General features: G+C 38.8%; 1 protein-coding gene across 2 annotated transcripts in view; it reads left to right on the top strand.

Annotated features, from left to right (window-relative positions):
* Positions 1-15605, top strand: part of PLS3 (plastin 3) — an 86756-nt gene that overhangs the window by 33251 nt on the left and 37900 nt on the right. Inside the window, exons 2-3 of one of the 2 annotated variants that reach the window (XM_047764508.1) lie at positions 9306-9389; positions 12738-12821. In XM_047764508.1, the coding sequence (XP_047620464.1) occupies positions 12749-12821 (73 nt within the window). In that variant the 5' untranslated portion in view covers positions 9306-9389; positions 12738-12748. The remainder of the gene's footprint in view (positions 1-9305; positions 9390-12737; positions 12822-15605) is intronic. The other variant, XM_047764507.1, reaches the window with a different exon arrangement.

Genomic DNA, 15605 nt, shown 5'->3' on the forward strand with positions numbered 1-15605 from the left:
TGAGGTCAGGGCTCGAACCCCCAACCTCATGGTTACTAGTCGGATTCGTTTTCGTTGCACCACGACGGGAACTCCTCCCCTGCCCTTCTTAATACACATTTACACTTCTCATGCATCCCCAGCTGTTGTTGTAGCAGTGTACATGCAAGAGTTAGCAATCCCTTCCTCAAACTAAATAGGAAGCTAATGTTTAAATCTCCTTAACGTTTTTGGAAACATCCAAGGCAAAATTACAGTTATGGATAGACAGCTCCTTGGGGTTGGATAAAAAGGAGAGTTAACCTTAAGTCACCAATAGAACCTTCCAAAGTTCACTGCTCAATTGATTTGGAATTTAAAACATAATTTGGCATGGAAATAGTAGGTATGGTTTTTTTATGTCACTTCACAAATGTCGCTGAAACGGTGTGCTACATTATTGAACCGATGTTTTGTGTTCATATTATTTTAATCTAAATGAACTGTAGAAGGGTAGTTGCAAAATGTATCCAGCTGTGTGTCCCATCAGCCAGTTGCTTTGTTTTCTAGTCTTGAGTCTTGTACAGCCTAACAGCATATACAATAGTGCCTTGTGGGAAAAGATTGTCAGTTTTATTTGGGGTTATCTAGCCATGTCCAATGTTTAGTTGTACCCATGCTGGGCTGAAATGTCAAGTAGAATTACTAGAGGATCTAGGCCTTGATAAACAACCTCGCTAAGTAAAGTATGCTCTACCTATTGAATATTGCTTTCATCATATGCATTTGCTCTCCATGCTGACCATAGTGAGCAATTTTTAATAATGCCGAGGTACTAGAATAATTAACAGAAAAATCTTTCACCACTTCTTCCTGCTGCTTTTACCTTTCCTAAACTTTCAGGATTAGCTAGGAACCTGTCACAGGTGAGGGCCTTTAGAATTTGACTTGCTTGTTTTGACAGAGCAACAAATCAGTAAATTGAGAAAGACATATATTATAGTTACTCCTTTATCAAGATTCAATTGAAGTTTTCTAAAAGGAAGCAAACAAAACTCCAAAATGCTTGCCCCTTGAGAAAAAGCAGCTATAAGGTTAAAAACTAATCATTAAAAAAACTGTGGGGTACTACAGCGACAGCTTATGTATGAAAAAAAAAATCCTATAATAAAAAGTAAATCACATTGATACTTGAGTGTTTGGTAATATTTATTTATACCAAGTTATTAGCACTAATACAGTGGGAATTGTTTAGTTTTTAGCATGTAAGAGGCTGAAATTAAGTGATTTTTAAATACAGGGAAGCAGAAGCGTGTCATGTATAGCAGCAATTATGTGCCACAAGAGAAAGTAAGCATTCATGTCCTTTTCTTTCTTTCTTTTTTTTGGGGGGAGGGGGTCTTTTTAGGGCCACACCCACAGCACATGGAGGTTCCCAGGCTAGGGGTCCAATCGGAGCTGTAGCTGCTGGCCCATGCCAGTGCCACAGCAATGCCAGATCTAGCCGCATCTGTGACCTATCCCACAGCTCATGTCGATGCTGGATCCTTAACCCACTGAGCAAGACCAGAGATCAAACCCGTGTCCTTCTGTATGCTAGTCGGGTTCGTTACCGCTGAGCCACAACAGGAATTCCTCATGTCCTTTTTTAGCACTTATGCTTTGAAGAAATAACTTTTATTTATTTATTTGTCTTTTCTAGAGCCGCACCCGTGGCATATGGAGGTTCCCAGGCCAGGGGTCTAATCGGAGCTATAGCCACCAGCCTATGCCAGAGCCACAGCAATGCCAGATCCGAGCCGCCTCTGTGACCTACACCACAGCTCACAGGCCACGCCAGATCGTTAACCCACTGAGCGAGGCCAAGGACCAGACCCGAAACCTCATGGTTCCTGGTCGGATTCGTTAACCATTGAGCCACCACGGGAGTTCTCAGAAATAACTTTTAGAACTTTCTCTATGTAGTCTTCACTGAACCTGTTGCCAGGATTCTGTATATTTTACACAGTTACAGTTTTGGTGATTTCAATTCAAGGATTAAGTGAATCCCTGAGTAATAAAAATGAATTGGCATTAGTCAGAAGTGTCACTGTCTACATTATCGCAACCATTTGTGTGTCTCAATACCACGGTCCCATGTGTCTCTAGGAGTGTTTAAATTCTCTTCCATAGAGTATAATAGGCATGAGCCTTCTTTCCACAAAACAGTGTGTAACCTCTTTGTTTTCATTTTTATGATAAGAGTAGTTAATTACCCTCTCTTTCACATACCCTTTTTTTAATTTTACCTTTTCTGTATAGTTCTATGTCTTGAGCAAAGTCACTTAATTACCCCAGGCACTTGTTTCTTCCCGAATAGAACTTCAGTAATCATTGGATATTGGGCATGCTGGGGGAATTGTCACTACCCTCAAAATATTGCAGTCATTTGGAATATTTTTTGAACCATAGCTCCATACCCAGCATCCAGCAGTGGTTGTTATCGTAGGAATATCCAAGAGGAAGACGAAGTTTAGACTCTGTTCTTGAGGAACAAACAATCTTGAAATAAGACTGGCAGAGCAAGTAACTAGACAAGTATTCGTTTGCTGTTGATGAAAGAAATGATTCTCTTTGCTTGGGGGAGATTTTTCTCTTTGACCAAGTTTCAGAATTTATGTGGAGGAGGCAAATGAGCTGAATCAAGTAGGATGATGGATGTCCCAGGCACACTGTCCTCACATCCATTTTTGTAGCTATAGGAGGAAGTCTATAATTAAATTGCTACATTTTGTGACAAGATTCTAAATCCTGTGGGTGTTGAAGAGAAAGATCAGCAGGGGTGTGGAGTCCTTGGGAAAACATGGTTGGGGAGAGGATGAGGCCCCTGCTGCAACTTTTGAAGGATGAGTAGAATTTGGATAAGTAGAGTAAAGGAATAAAGAGGCGGGCATTACCTGAGAGGTAGATACAGAGAGAGGGAGTTCTTTCTAGGAGGGAGGAAAAGAGGAAATGGGGGCAGGATAAAACAGAAGCTACTGATGTAGGTGTTAATAGGATATGTTTAGGAGGATGGTTGTGATCAAAAAGCTAATTTAGGAGTTCCCGTCGTGGCGCAGTGGTTAACGAATCCGACTAGGAACCATGAGGTTGCGGGTTCGATCCCTGCCCTTGCTCAGTGGGTTAAGGATCTGGCGTTGCCGTGAGCTGTGGTGTAGGTCGCAGACTCGGCTCGGATCCTGAGGTGCTGTGGCTGTGGTGTAGGCCTGCGGCTACAGCTCCAATGACACCCCTAGCCTGGGAACCTCCATATGCCGCGGGAGTGGCCCAAGAAATGACGAAAAGACAAAAAAAAAAAAAAAAGCTAATTTAGAGTGTTGTTGAAAGGGTAAATGGGTTAGATGTGACTAGTAGGAACACTCTAGAGGATCCAGGAATATCAGGCAAAGATTAGCCAAGCTGTTTCGACATAGGAAATTCGAGCTTCCTGAAATGGGACTGACATAATCAAAATAGTTTTGGGTACTAGATACAGACCATTTTTGATGCAAGATACTTATTGAGAACACACTGTATCCCCCGCATTGTACTAAGTGCTGTGATGAATACAAAGATAAGTGATCTATGTTTCTACTTTAATATGTTTATAGTCTTGTTGGGGAAATAAATTCATTCACTAAGCCGTGGTGGAGGAAGCTCTAATAACGATTGAGAATACTGGCTTTCTTGTCAGGCAGAGTTGGGTTTGAGAACTGGCTCTGGCTCTCTCTAACCGTGTGATTTGGGGCACATGACTCAACTTCTCTAACCCAGTTTGCTCTTCTGTACAATGGAAATAACAATATTATGCGATTCAAAGAGTTCTTCTGAAAAGTAACTTATCAAATGTATATAAAGCATTTGGCACAGTGCACATAAATAATAAATCCTTCATAAATCTTAGCTGTTGTAGGAGTTCCTGCTGTGGCACAGTGGGTTAAGAATCCGACTGCAGCAGCTCAAGTCATTGTGGAGCTTCCCCAGCCCGGTGCAGTGGGTTAAAGGATCCAGCATTGCTGCAGCTACGGCTCAGATTCTATCCCTCGCCCAGAAACTCCCATATGCCAAGGGTGCGGCCATTTAAAAAAAATGTTAGCTGCTATAATATAAACTTAAAATGATATGTTATTATATTATCTTAATTATTACTACTGTCTACTCTGTAGGCACTGTGATTGGGGCTTGGAATATGCGGATGAATGGGATACCATCCCTTCCTTCAAAGAGTTTTTGTATAAGAGTATTAAATGCTATCCTTGTGGTGACTATATTTTCCCATTCAAAAATTGGTACATATGATCTGACAGCAAAACGAGGTATTTAAATTGGATCTGTCTGGACAGATCCAGCACTGGCTGTAACAGAAGAAAACACACAGTTCTGTGAGAGTACTGGAAAGAGAGATTTTTTATCTTCGGTGGGGACAGTCTCAGACTTTCTCAAAGGTGCTTTTGGAGAGTAGGTAGAAGATGGGTGAAGAGCATTCCACTGAAGAGAACTAATTGGAGATGGGAAAATGCATGGCCTGTTTGGGGAATAAGGTATCTTTACAGAGTGTGACTCCAGGGTGTGCAGAGCGTGTGATGGGAAATAACATTGGAGAGATAGGCGGGTATCAATACAGAAAATTCTAGGGCTTTTAGATGTTGTTGCTTAAAAGTTGGCACTTGCTTTTGTAGGCAATATACCTTAGATCTGCTCTTCAGGAAGTTAGCAGTGTAGAGATTACCTTGGAGGAAGACAGGAGTGTAGACAGATGTGCTAAAATCAAATGCCTTTGAAAACGGCCAGACACGAGGTGATAAAGGGGTATCATGGAAGAATCCAGAAGGTTTTCTTCCGTCTACCTTTGTTTCTTGTGGCCAAACTTCAGTCTCGAATTTCTAAACCTAGAGCCTGAGGAAAGTGGGGAAGTCGAAGTGACCTGATTTGACCAGCGAGATATTTGAAAAGGGGAGAAATAATGTGGCAGTAAGTTCATATGTGTGGACACTTAGGCTTTCCTGACTGGAATTTTCGTCGTTGACCTTCCTTCTCCCTTGGCCAGAGGGTCAAGTCCAGATTTTGAGTGTAGCCCTTCTAAATTAGACCCTGACCTTCTCTCCAAATGTGTCTGTCACAAACCGTAGGCCCAACCACACTTTCTCCAGCTCCAGAATATCATCTTCCCTTTATGCCTCTGTGCCTAGAATGCCTTTACCAGTGATACCTGTCTGAGGAATTCCTACTTAGGTTTTAAGATTAAGTTCAAAAGTCACCTTCTCTGGAAAACCTTTCCTGAAGCCCACCACTGTCACCCCACCTCTCAGTGAATATGACAGTAAGAGCATGACAGTGTTAATATTATGTCTTTGTTTTTCCATCTTTCCACCTACTAGAGAATAAGGTCTGTGAGAGGGGACTTTGGTCCTAATTCTTTATATCTACAACACCCACCACAGAGCAAGTACATACTAAGCCCTCAGTTAAGGCTTGAATATAAATGAATCAGTGTGTGAATATGATAGACATTCAAGTTGAAATATTCTAAAGTCTTTTGGAAGCACTAGAGCTTGAGTAATTATCGCAAGAGCCTTTAGCTCAGAGTGATCTTTAACTCAGAGTGTTGCATGCCCATCTGACCTGGAGACTTGTGTTGTTGACTTACCTACCAGGGAGGAGGCAGGGCGGCAGTTTCTGTTGGTACCGGTAGGTATGTGGAGTGTGGGTGTGCCAAAGCACTGCCTGTTTTGGACAGGGGAAGGTGACAGATACACAAACACAAATAATGTATTGTTCCATGTTTTGTCCACCCTCTCCTCTTCATGTGATGGGCTTACCAGCTTAAGTATGTGTGGCCAGATCTCTGATGTAAGTTGTTAGGTTCACTTTCCCAGTTCTATTTACCTGGCATACTAGTGGCTGGATCATGTCTATGGCAGCCATCCCCTGCTTTTATCTTTTAGTTGCTTTCAATTTCAAGGGAAAAAAAAAAGTTCATAATCAACTCTTGATTATCCATGGTCGAGTTTCTCATTTTGTGTGCCTTGCCTCCTGACCCATGTGGTTCTGAATGACACACAGTAGTAAATAGATTGTCAGCTGCATTCCTAAAATGACTCACCTTAGGGGATGAAAACAAGCAACCCCCCCCCCCATCTCCATCAAATACCTTTTAGAGTTTGAGTAATAGTTTCAGGTAGTTGTAGGTACACCTTTCTCAGCAAAGATTTGTGTTCAGGGTTTAAGTATAGTTAAATGAGCCAGTGGAGTGGTTTCATAATTGCCATAGTGTTAGTCAAACTCTGTAATTAGGGATGACTTCATAGGCATAAGATTCCTCTGTGGGTGACGCCCTGAATTCAGACCCAGTTGTACACCATATCCTTTTAAGACAAAACAAACAAACAAGGTTTTGTTTGCTTTTGTTTCATTCCCTTATTTGAAAATCTGTTTTCCTGTGTCTCAGATGGTTAGGGAGAGAGAGGGTTGGTTTGCTTTTTTCCTGCTGCTTTCCCTTTATAGAAAAAGACAGGCTTAGGAGCTAGAGACGAAACAGAATTGGGGACAGATCAAAGTGCTTTGCAGATGAGAGAATTCAGAAAAATGCGGAGACTGGAAACTTACTTTTGATTGGTATTTCATTTGGCTAATTTTAAATGAAGGGAAAATATATTCTTTCTTCTCCTTTTTTTTTTTTTAAATATCAGTTTCCTCTCTCTCTCCATGTAAATAAAGTACATTTTTGTGGGAAGACAGACTGGGGAAAAGGACACATTTCAACACATTTCAAAAGTCAGACTTTCTTTTTGCCTACCAATCCACATACCGCGTAACTGAGGTTATACTTTTTACCTCTTCACCTTTTATTTTGCATTGCTTATGAAAAAAATACGCAAAGTAGGAGGAATGTGACAATATTGACAAGCTGTTAGCTTTTTTTTTTTTTAAAGTGGACCTGATGGAAAGTAAAAATTGTATTTTTTAAAAAATCTCCTGGCCGTTCTTCAAGTTGTGTTTAGAAACTGGCCTTAAGCAGGAGCCAGATTGAGTCATGGGCAAAAAGTGGCTGACAGGTTTTTGTTAGTCCCATCCTTCTTAAGTTACTTTGACTTAAAGGCTTATAATTTTTATATATGAAGGAGATCTGTTATACTCTGTAGTCAATAATTATAGGGCAAATGACATAACTTTTCATATATTCCATTCAAAAGGTTCTTAGTAGAACTTATGCCTTATATTTATATGGCCTCTCGCAATTACTTAGGCATTGATTTATTCCCCATCTTCTTTCACTAAGGATTTGAACTTGCTGTATAATACTTTATAGTTTACAATGTGCCTTCACATGCCACCTTTAATCTTCATGAGGACCCTGGAGAAGTAGGTATTATCGCTGTTTTCCAATGAGGAAACAAACTTAGATTAAATAAACACACTCATAGATGCAGGGCTAGGAGATAGCAGAGCCGGCACTAATTTACATTTTCTGATTGCCCATCTCATAGTTTTCCTGTCATAACAATACTCCATCTGTGGGTGGGGAACAAGTTTGCAGCAAGTGCTCAGTATTGAATCAAGGTGTCTACAGGGCCATAATGACGTCAGATCCTCCGTTTTGCTTTTTAAACCCAGTCTGGGATGTTTTACTTGCTTTGAGAGGAAAATGGCCTAAAGTACAGTGAATGCCCCATGAAGAAGGATAAGGCTTTTAGTAATTTTAATTTATAGTAAGTTTTCTAGGAAACTAGAAATACGAATTTATCTAATGCAAGGTTTCTGCAAACTCTGATGCTCTTCCCTAAATTATTTAAATGTGATATTTTCTCCCAAGATAGTACTTAATTGCTTGATTTTCCTAAAGATTCCATCAAGCACCTTTGAGTAGTCTTAAGAACAAATCTTTTTTTATGCATAGTGGGGAAAAAATCTGCATTCAATAGCCTATTTAAATATTGTAGTTTATATCAACTGAAGTTGATATGGTAAGCCTTTTAAATTTCACTTTGTATTTCTTTGTTTTAGTTCAGGTACTTCAGGGTAGCATTTATTTATTGACTTTCAAGTAATTATAAGTAAATGAAGTTGAGATAAGTGAGAGACTCCAAAATGAAACTGTTTTATTATCCCGGACCAAACAGTTGTTTTGGAAATGTATGTGTGTTCCTACTCTTTTTATTTTTGTTCAGTTGTACCTTTTCGTGTCTCCTGCGGATGAAACATCTGAGCTATAGGTGTAAGAGTGGTCACTGTAGACTTTTATTATGGTAATTAGACAGGAATAAGAAATTAGAAAACTTGATATATTTGGGTTTTTTTTTCATGCAGTGTTGTATTAATATTTTTTAAGTAAACAAGTACCTTGAAGTCATTTCTATGAGATCTAAGTATTTCCTAATTTTGTGGGAAGAGCAAAAGTACTACTTTTGTGACCTGCCTGAGGTGGAATTAATAATCCTTAGAGTCTCTAGAGTCTTTCCCCTTCTCTATCTTTTATTACAGCCACTGATTTACTTTGTGCCAAATTGTAATTATCTACGTCTTTGTCTTCCCCAGATTGTAAATTCCTTGGCAGGAACTAGGCATATAACAGATGCCTAATACGTCAGTAAAATTGTACGAGGTTAAAGGTGTGTGTGTGTTGGGGGCGGGGCATAAAGAAGAGGAAAAGACGTGTCTGTCCTTTTCAGCTGCCTGCAAAGGAGTGAAGTGGGAAGGATTGAGTCAGAACCTGCTGGTCAGCAGGGGTGCGTGAAGGGTGCAGTCAGTAGGGCAGGGGTGTATCTCTAGAACCGTGTTTGTCTGATTCTTTGTATAGAAGTGATATAGTTGTATGAGAATTAAATTGTCTTTTAAAAAAAAAACCTCACATACTTTATGTTTTAAAAATTTATTGGAGTATCGTTGACCTCCAAAGTTGTGTTAGTTTCAGGTGTACAGCAAAGTAAGTCAGTTATACATAACCTTTAGATTACTATGGACTCACAAATTGCCCAGACGCTCTTAGAAAGGACTTTTAGAAATAAAGGCAAGGCCACATGTTTTAGATTTTCTGAGACAGTCTCATTTCCAAACTTTCCGTGCCATTGTTCTGCATGGCATAATCACTGAAGATGGGCAATAATTTTGTATTGAAAACATGATTACTTTAAAATATATATAAAGAAAATCTTAGTAAATCCTATATAGTATTTGTAATCAGAAGTGTTGAACATCATATTGGCAAAATATAGAATTTTTTAAAGCATTGTCATTAGGTTGCAGCTTAGCTTATGAAAAATCCTTTTTTACTCTTAATCTTGAAAATGATTGCCTTTGTATCTAACTGAAGACCTTTCTTTACCTTATAGAGCCTGAGCCTGTTCTGAAAAGTGTTTTTACACAACTTATCTACTGAGACATTTTCTGTCTTTAGTTACATTTTAACACCATAGGTAAGAAAGTTTTATGAGCAGACAAGTTCTGTTTTATGTTTTTAAAAATCTGTTTATATTTTGTTTTTAAAAATATGAGTCATTATGAATTTGTGTTGCGTTATGGTGGAAACTTAGGTCGTAAGTATCATAGTCATTTTAAAACTTCCCAGGGATTTGAGAAACCTGAATTTAAATGCCAGGTCCATGGTCCTTTGAGACTAGGCTATCTAATAAGGAAAAAAAAGGGGGGGGGGCATGAATATTTACCTCATAAGTCTGTTATGAGGGTTCAGGGAATTGCTAGAAATATGAATTTATCTAATGTAGGGCTTAGCACATACTTGTTGAATGGATGAATTTATGAAAGTATTATTTTATTGAGTCCCTTACTCTGTGCCTAGACCTGTGATAAGTTCTAGAAGTGAACTAGCTCTCTTGAGCTTCTCTGTACTAGGTAGTAGGCATCATTACAAAATGATGAGTTAGCAAATCATTTTTTTAACTTTTAATAAAAATGTCTAGCAGTTCCCATCTTGGCTCAGCAGTTAGCAAACCCGACTAGCATCCATGAGGATGCAGGTTCGATCCCTGACCTCGCTCAGTGGGTTAAGGATCCGGCGTGGCTGTGAGCTGTGGTATAGGTTGCAAATGCTGCTTGGATCCCACATCGCTGTGGCTTTGGTGAAGGCCATTGGCTACAGTACCTATTGGACCCCTAACCTGGGAACCTCCATATGCCGCAGGAGTGGCCCTAAAAAGACCCCCCCCCAAAAAAATGTCTAAAAGGGATAAATATAAGTTCTCAACTTTGTATTTTGTATAGTTTATGAAATTTAACACAAAGACACTTTTTTTGAAAAGGCAACAACACATTTAGGGCTGTGAAACTATTCTGTATGATACTATGAAGGTATCAAAATGCAGAATGTGTACAATGCCAAGAATGAACCTGAAGGTAAACTGTGGGCTTTGGATGACAGTGTCAATGTAGGTTCATTGGTGGTAACAAATGTTTCACTCTGATGGGAGGTTGGTAAGGGTGGAGGCTGTACATGTGCATGAGGGCAAGAGATATATGGGAACTGAATTCCCTGTGCTTTCTGCTCAGTTTTGCTGTGAATTGTTCTAAAAAGTCAAGTCCTTAAAAAAGATCAAGAGAGAGAGAGAAAAAGGCAACACATAATCATTTTCATTTCCTTCCGTCCAAAAATTGTTAATAGGTTTAGATGTGGGGATTTTCCGTTGTGGTACAGCCCTCCTTTCTCTCTTGCAGGGCTCGGTCACGTTTTTCTGTAAAAGTCCAGATCATAAATTTTGTGTGCCAGGAGGCAAAATAAGAATGTTGTATTATTAATATCAAGGATTTAAATGTTATTTTCACAAATTTTTACTGATAAAATTTAAAATATAATAATACCTGAGTAATTTTTTTTGTAATACAAATCTGAAGAGAAGAATGGAATTTGTTCTTCTGGGATAACATTTCCATTAATTGAAGTTCAAATATTTGACTGTAAATGTTTATCTGTAAAAACCATACTTAGCTTGGGAGTCGTACAAAAATAAGCAGTGGTCCACATTTAACCCACAGGCTATAGTTTGCCAAACCCTATCTTACTGGCTATGTAGGTAAAATAGGGCCAAATCAAAAAGAGTATAAGCTTAAGTAATATTAATAAGTCATGTGCACAAAGATGTGTTGATTAGCGTGCACTTGTATTTCTGTATCCAAACCAAAAATAACCTGTTTTTTTGGTTGATTCCTCCCTTAATGGGAATGATTGATAGCTGTCAGCGTGCTGTCTGAAAATCAAGTTTCTTTGCAATGCATGATTTTTTAATGGCTTAATAGGGGAAAAATGGTTAAGTATGTGAGGTAATGGATGTGTTAACTTTATTGTGGTCATCATTTATTTATATATCTATAAAATCATTACAGTGTAAACTTTCAACTTACACAGTATTATGTTACTTATATCTCAAAAATGATAGAAAAAAGTGTAAATAGCCAGTAAGATAGATAGATTGATAAATAGACAGGGAGATATAGATAAATGCTGAATGGAAAAATTAAATTTTACATGAATCTTTGGACACATAATTATGACTTAGTTTTGGCACATACGACCAAGAATTTCAGTCATTGCTGTGTCCCTTGCCTGTTTTTCACACTCTTTGAACATAATGTAAGAGTTTGTTCTTGAAAGGAAGATTCTGGATAACTCTTGGTATATGATGACATCTCATTTGTTTCCTAATGGCTGTAGGCAGAAATATGGAAACTTGTTGAGGTGGTTTCAGTAGTTTGCATTTCTGTCTAAATCATCCCTAAGATGAGAGTTCGCCGGAATGCTTGTAATATATTCATAACAATTTTTTTTGTCTTTAGAAATTTTCCTCGCTTTGTAAGTTTTAGGTGAATGGCCTAATGATTTTGTTTGTTTGTTTGTTTTGTCGTCTTTTTGCCTTTTCTAGGGCCGCTCCCGCAGCATATGGAGGTTCCCAGGCTAGGGGTCGAATCGGAGCTGTAGCCACCGGCCTACGCCAGAGCCACAGCAACACAGGATACGAGCCATGCATGCAACCTACACCACAGCTCACGGCAAGGCCTGGATCCTTAACCCACTGAGCAAGGGCAGGGACCGAACCCGCAACCTCATGGTTCCTAGTCAGATTCGTTAACCACTGCGCCACGACGGGAACTCCGGCCTGATGATTTTATTTACATACATCATAAAGTGATTGTCACAGTAGGTTTAGTGAACATCCATCATCTCATATAGATACAAAATGTTAATTCTCTTGTGATGCGAACTCTTAGGATTTACTCTAACTTTCAAACATAACATGCAGCTATGTTAGTTATGTTTATCATGTTGTACATTTCATCCCTAGTACTTATTTATCTTATAACTGGAAGTTTGTTACCTTCTGCCTGCCTTCATCCAGTCCCCTCCCCCACCCTGCCACCCCACCTCGGGTAACCACAAATCTGATGTCCTTTTCTATGAGCTTATTTGTTTGTTTATTTGTGATTTTTTGAAGTACAATTGACCTATCACACAATGTTCGTTTCTGTTACTCAGCACAGAGATTCGATATTTCTGTACATTTCAAACTAATCACCAGGATAAGTCTAGTTATGTCACCATACAAAGATATTACATAGGTATTGGCTATATTCGCCACATTGTGCATTTCATACCAGTGACTCTTATTTTGCAACTGGAAGTTCGTACCTCTTAATCTCCCTCACCTATTTCTTTCCTTTCCCCCATCCCCTCCCCTCTGGCAACCACCTGCTTGTTCTCTGTATCTATGACTTGTTTCTGTTTAAAGTCTTGAAACTTTTTGGTTTCTCTTTAGATCTTCTTTAAATGGATGAGATGGCTACTACCCAGATTTCCAAAGATGAGCTTGATGAACTCAAAGAGGCCTTTGCAAAAGTTGGTAAGTTTTTTTTGTGGCGTAACTACAGTAAAGCACTTTGATTTTGGCCCTAAATCAAAGTTTTTTCTCTAAAAAATAATATGAATGGTTAATCATGAACCTTAGGGCAAGGTAGTTAAAATCAGTGGGATAAAGTTTTAGAAGCTACACGTTAAACCATGTTATTCCTAATTATGTCTAATATCTAATATGGTCAAAGGTTTTTAGCCCAGGGTGCCAGTCTTTAACTGGGGGCTGCTGTTGCTCCTGAAATTTTTAGACAAATTTTGTGTTGTTACTGTATTTCGTATATCATATTTTTCTGAGGAGAAGATTTGTAGCTTTTGTGGTGTTCCCAAAGGGGATATATGAGCCCTGAAAATGATAAGATCCTTTAGATGATGTTTTGCCTTTCCCTAATTAGCTTGCGTTTATTGCCTTTTTCATGAACTCTCTGTGCCTTTGGATAATGCAGACTGTTTGACCTTCTGAAATTAAATTAGTGTCCATATAAGATGGGAAGGATTAGCATGCCATTTGATTTAATCCTTTATCATCATATAACATGTCTTTGGATTTAGCAGCCATGGGTGCAGTTTATAGTATTTACATTCCAAATTTCAGTGCTCAGGCCATGTCAGTAGAAGATAATGAGAAAACAGGTAAGACCTGATTATTGATGTGTGTACTCACAACTCAGCATGGGCTTAGAGAGGGAGACTATTACTATTTGGTATCCCCTTGATGAAAGGGTATAAAGTTAAATCATAATAATTTGTTATTTAAATCAGAATCTACTCTTTGACCTGTGTTAAAAATCCCATTAACGGGAGTTCCCGTCATGGCGCAGTGGTGAACGAATCCGACTAGGAACCATGAGGTTGCGGGTTCCGTCCCTGCCCTTGCTCAGTGGGTTAACAATCCGGCGTTGCCGTGAGCTGTGGTGTAGGTCGCAGACGTGGCTCAGATCCCGAGTTGCTGTGGCTCTGGCATAGGCCAGTGGCTACAGCTCCGATTCGACCCCTAGCCTGGGAACCTCCATATGCCGAGGGAGTGGCCCTAGAAAAGGCAAAAAGACAAAAAAAAAAATCCCATTAACGAAAAGTGAAGAAGCATATAAATCTCTATTTCCATCCATTTATGAGCACCGTTCTCTCTGAAGCCATTCAGTAACACAGTATGCCTTGTGAAAAATAATGACCATTCATAATTCCATCAGAATTCTACCTAGGAAAAAAATTGAATAGTCCTAAATCTAACACAGTTTTGTGTGTGTGTATGAAAAAAAAGGCAGTCGGTTAATTTGCCGTAGATGCCACTTACTGTAAGAAGAGTACTACTCAGTCTAATATTAAATTAATTATGAAAAAACAGCAGGTGATTTCTTGATTGTAATGCAAGACTTTTTAAATCATGTTATTCTGTAGATTATAGATTCTTGAGATTGTTCTTGTCATAATTATTTCAGGATCATATTTCCTTTGAACCTTCCATCATATTCATCTTTCAGTGTTGGGGACAGCCTAGTTTGTTTATCTATAAATAGAATTTTGGGGTGGGGACCTTATTATTGCTATTGTTTAATCTTTAAGGCCTCACCTCCTCAAATCAATGTTTATTGTTGAACATAGGCTTTGTTCTCATGTGTAGCATCTCAGAAATATGTGTGTGCAATATTTTTTAAAAACTAAAGCTAATTCAAATATTGTTTACCTGATGACACTGGAATACTTTTATCAGCAAAAGAGCTTAATTGTTCCTTTAAAGTTTAATGATATGGAGTTGACCAGTTATGTCCAAGGAGGAAACAGGGCTAAATTGGACTAAGTGAGGGATCAATTAGAGCCTGGACTGCAACAAAGGGCGATTGTGGAACTACTGTCACACTTTAAATCATACATCTTGGAGGATTTAGAGTAGGCAAAGACCTTCCCAGAGGTGGGAGATTGGGCCATATGTCTTATGGAAGCCCTACAAGGCATATATATCCCTCAGTAGGAATTCTGGAATCCATGGAAGTGACCTGGAAAAAGAAAAGAGAACTGAATAGATGAGTTTTCTCACCAGGTGATGGGCTGTTATTTCATACCACCTAATATCCTCCTGAGTACCATCAGAGGTGTACACAACACACTAACAGATCCTCAGATTTAAGGGCACTGAAGTTATGAAGTAGGGGTAGGGGCTCCCTTTACCAACAGTGTTTCTGCCTCCTTGAGGGAGACATAATTTCCCTTGCATATACCGAGTATAATATTGAAAAATATAATTTAGGAAAGAATATTCAAAAAAATTTTTCTAAATAAAACTAATTAACTTATTAAATAGTTTTGGTTTTTTTTTTTTGGTTTCACCCACACCATGCAGAAATTGCCTGGCCAGGGATTGAACCTGTGCCAAAACAGTAACCAGAGCCAGCAGTGACAACACCAGATCCTTAACCGGCTGAGTCCAAAATTTCTGCCTCTTCTACATATTATTCGTCTGTATTCCCCCTCAGTGTCTAGCTCACTGTTGGCTCACATGTGAAGTTTTCAATAAATAAATAGTTAATTGATTGAATCCCAGGGAATTATTCTCTTTTCATGTATTGGGACTTTGTCGTTATGAACTGGAAACTCAAAGGCTCTTTGTTAATGAAGGTTTTCATCATGGCAGAATTTATTGTTAAGGCTTTGGCTATTACAGCATAACACATAAAATTTATATTTTTCAGCATATTAAAGGCTTGTGTATAGTCTGTCTTTTAGAAGAGTGTTTGAGACCCCAGGTACCTGAATCTTTTGATTTTCCTTTAAAATCTTT

Source organism: Phacochoerus africanus, chromosome X (genome assembly GCF_016906955.1).
Source record: "Phacochoerus africanus isolate WHEZ1 chromosome X, ROS_Pafr_v1, whole genome shotgun sequence".
In the NCBI taxonomy this organism is placed as follows: domain Eukaryota; kingdom Metazoa; phylum Chordata; class Mammalia; order Artiodactyla; family Suidae; genus Phacochoerus; species Phacochoerus africanus.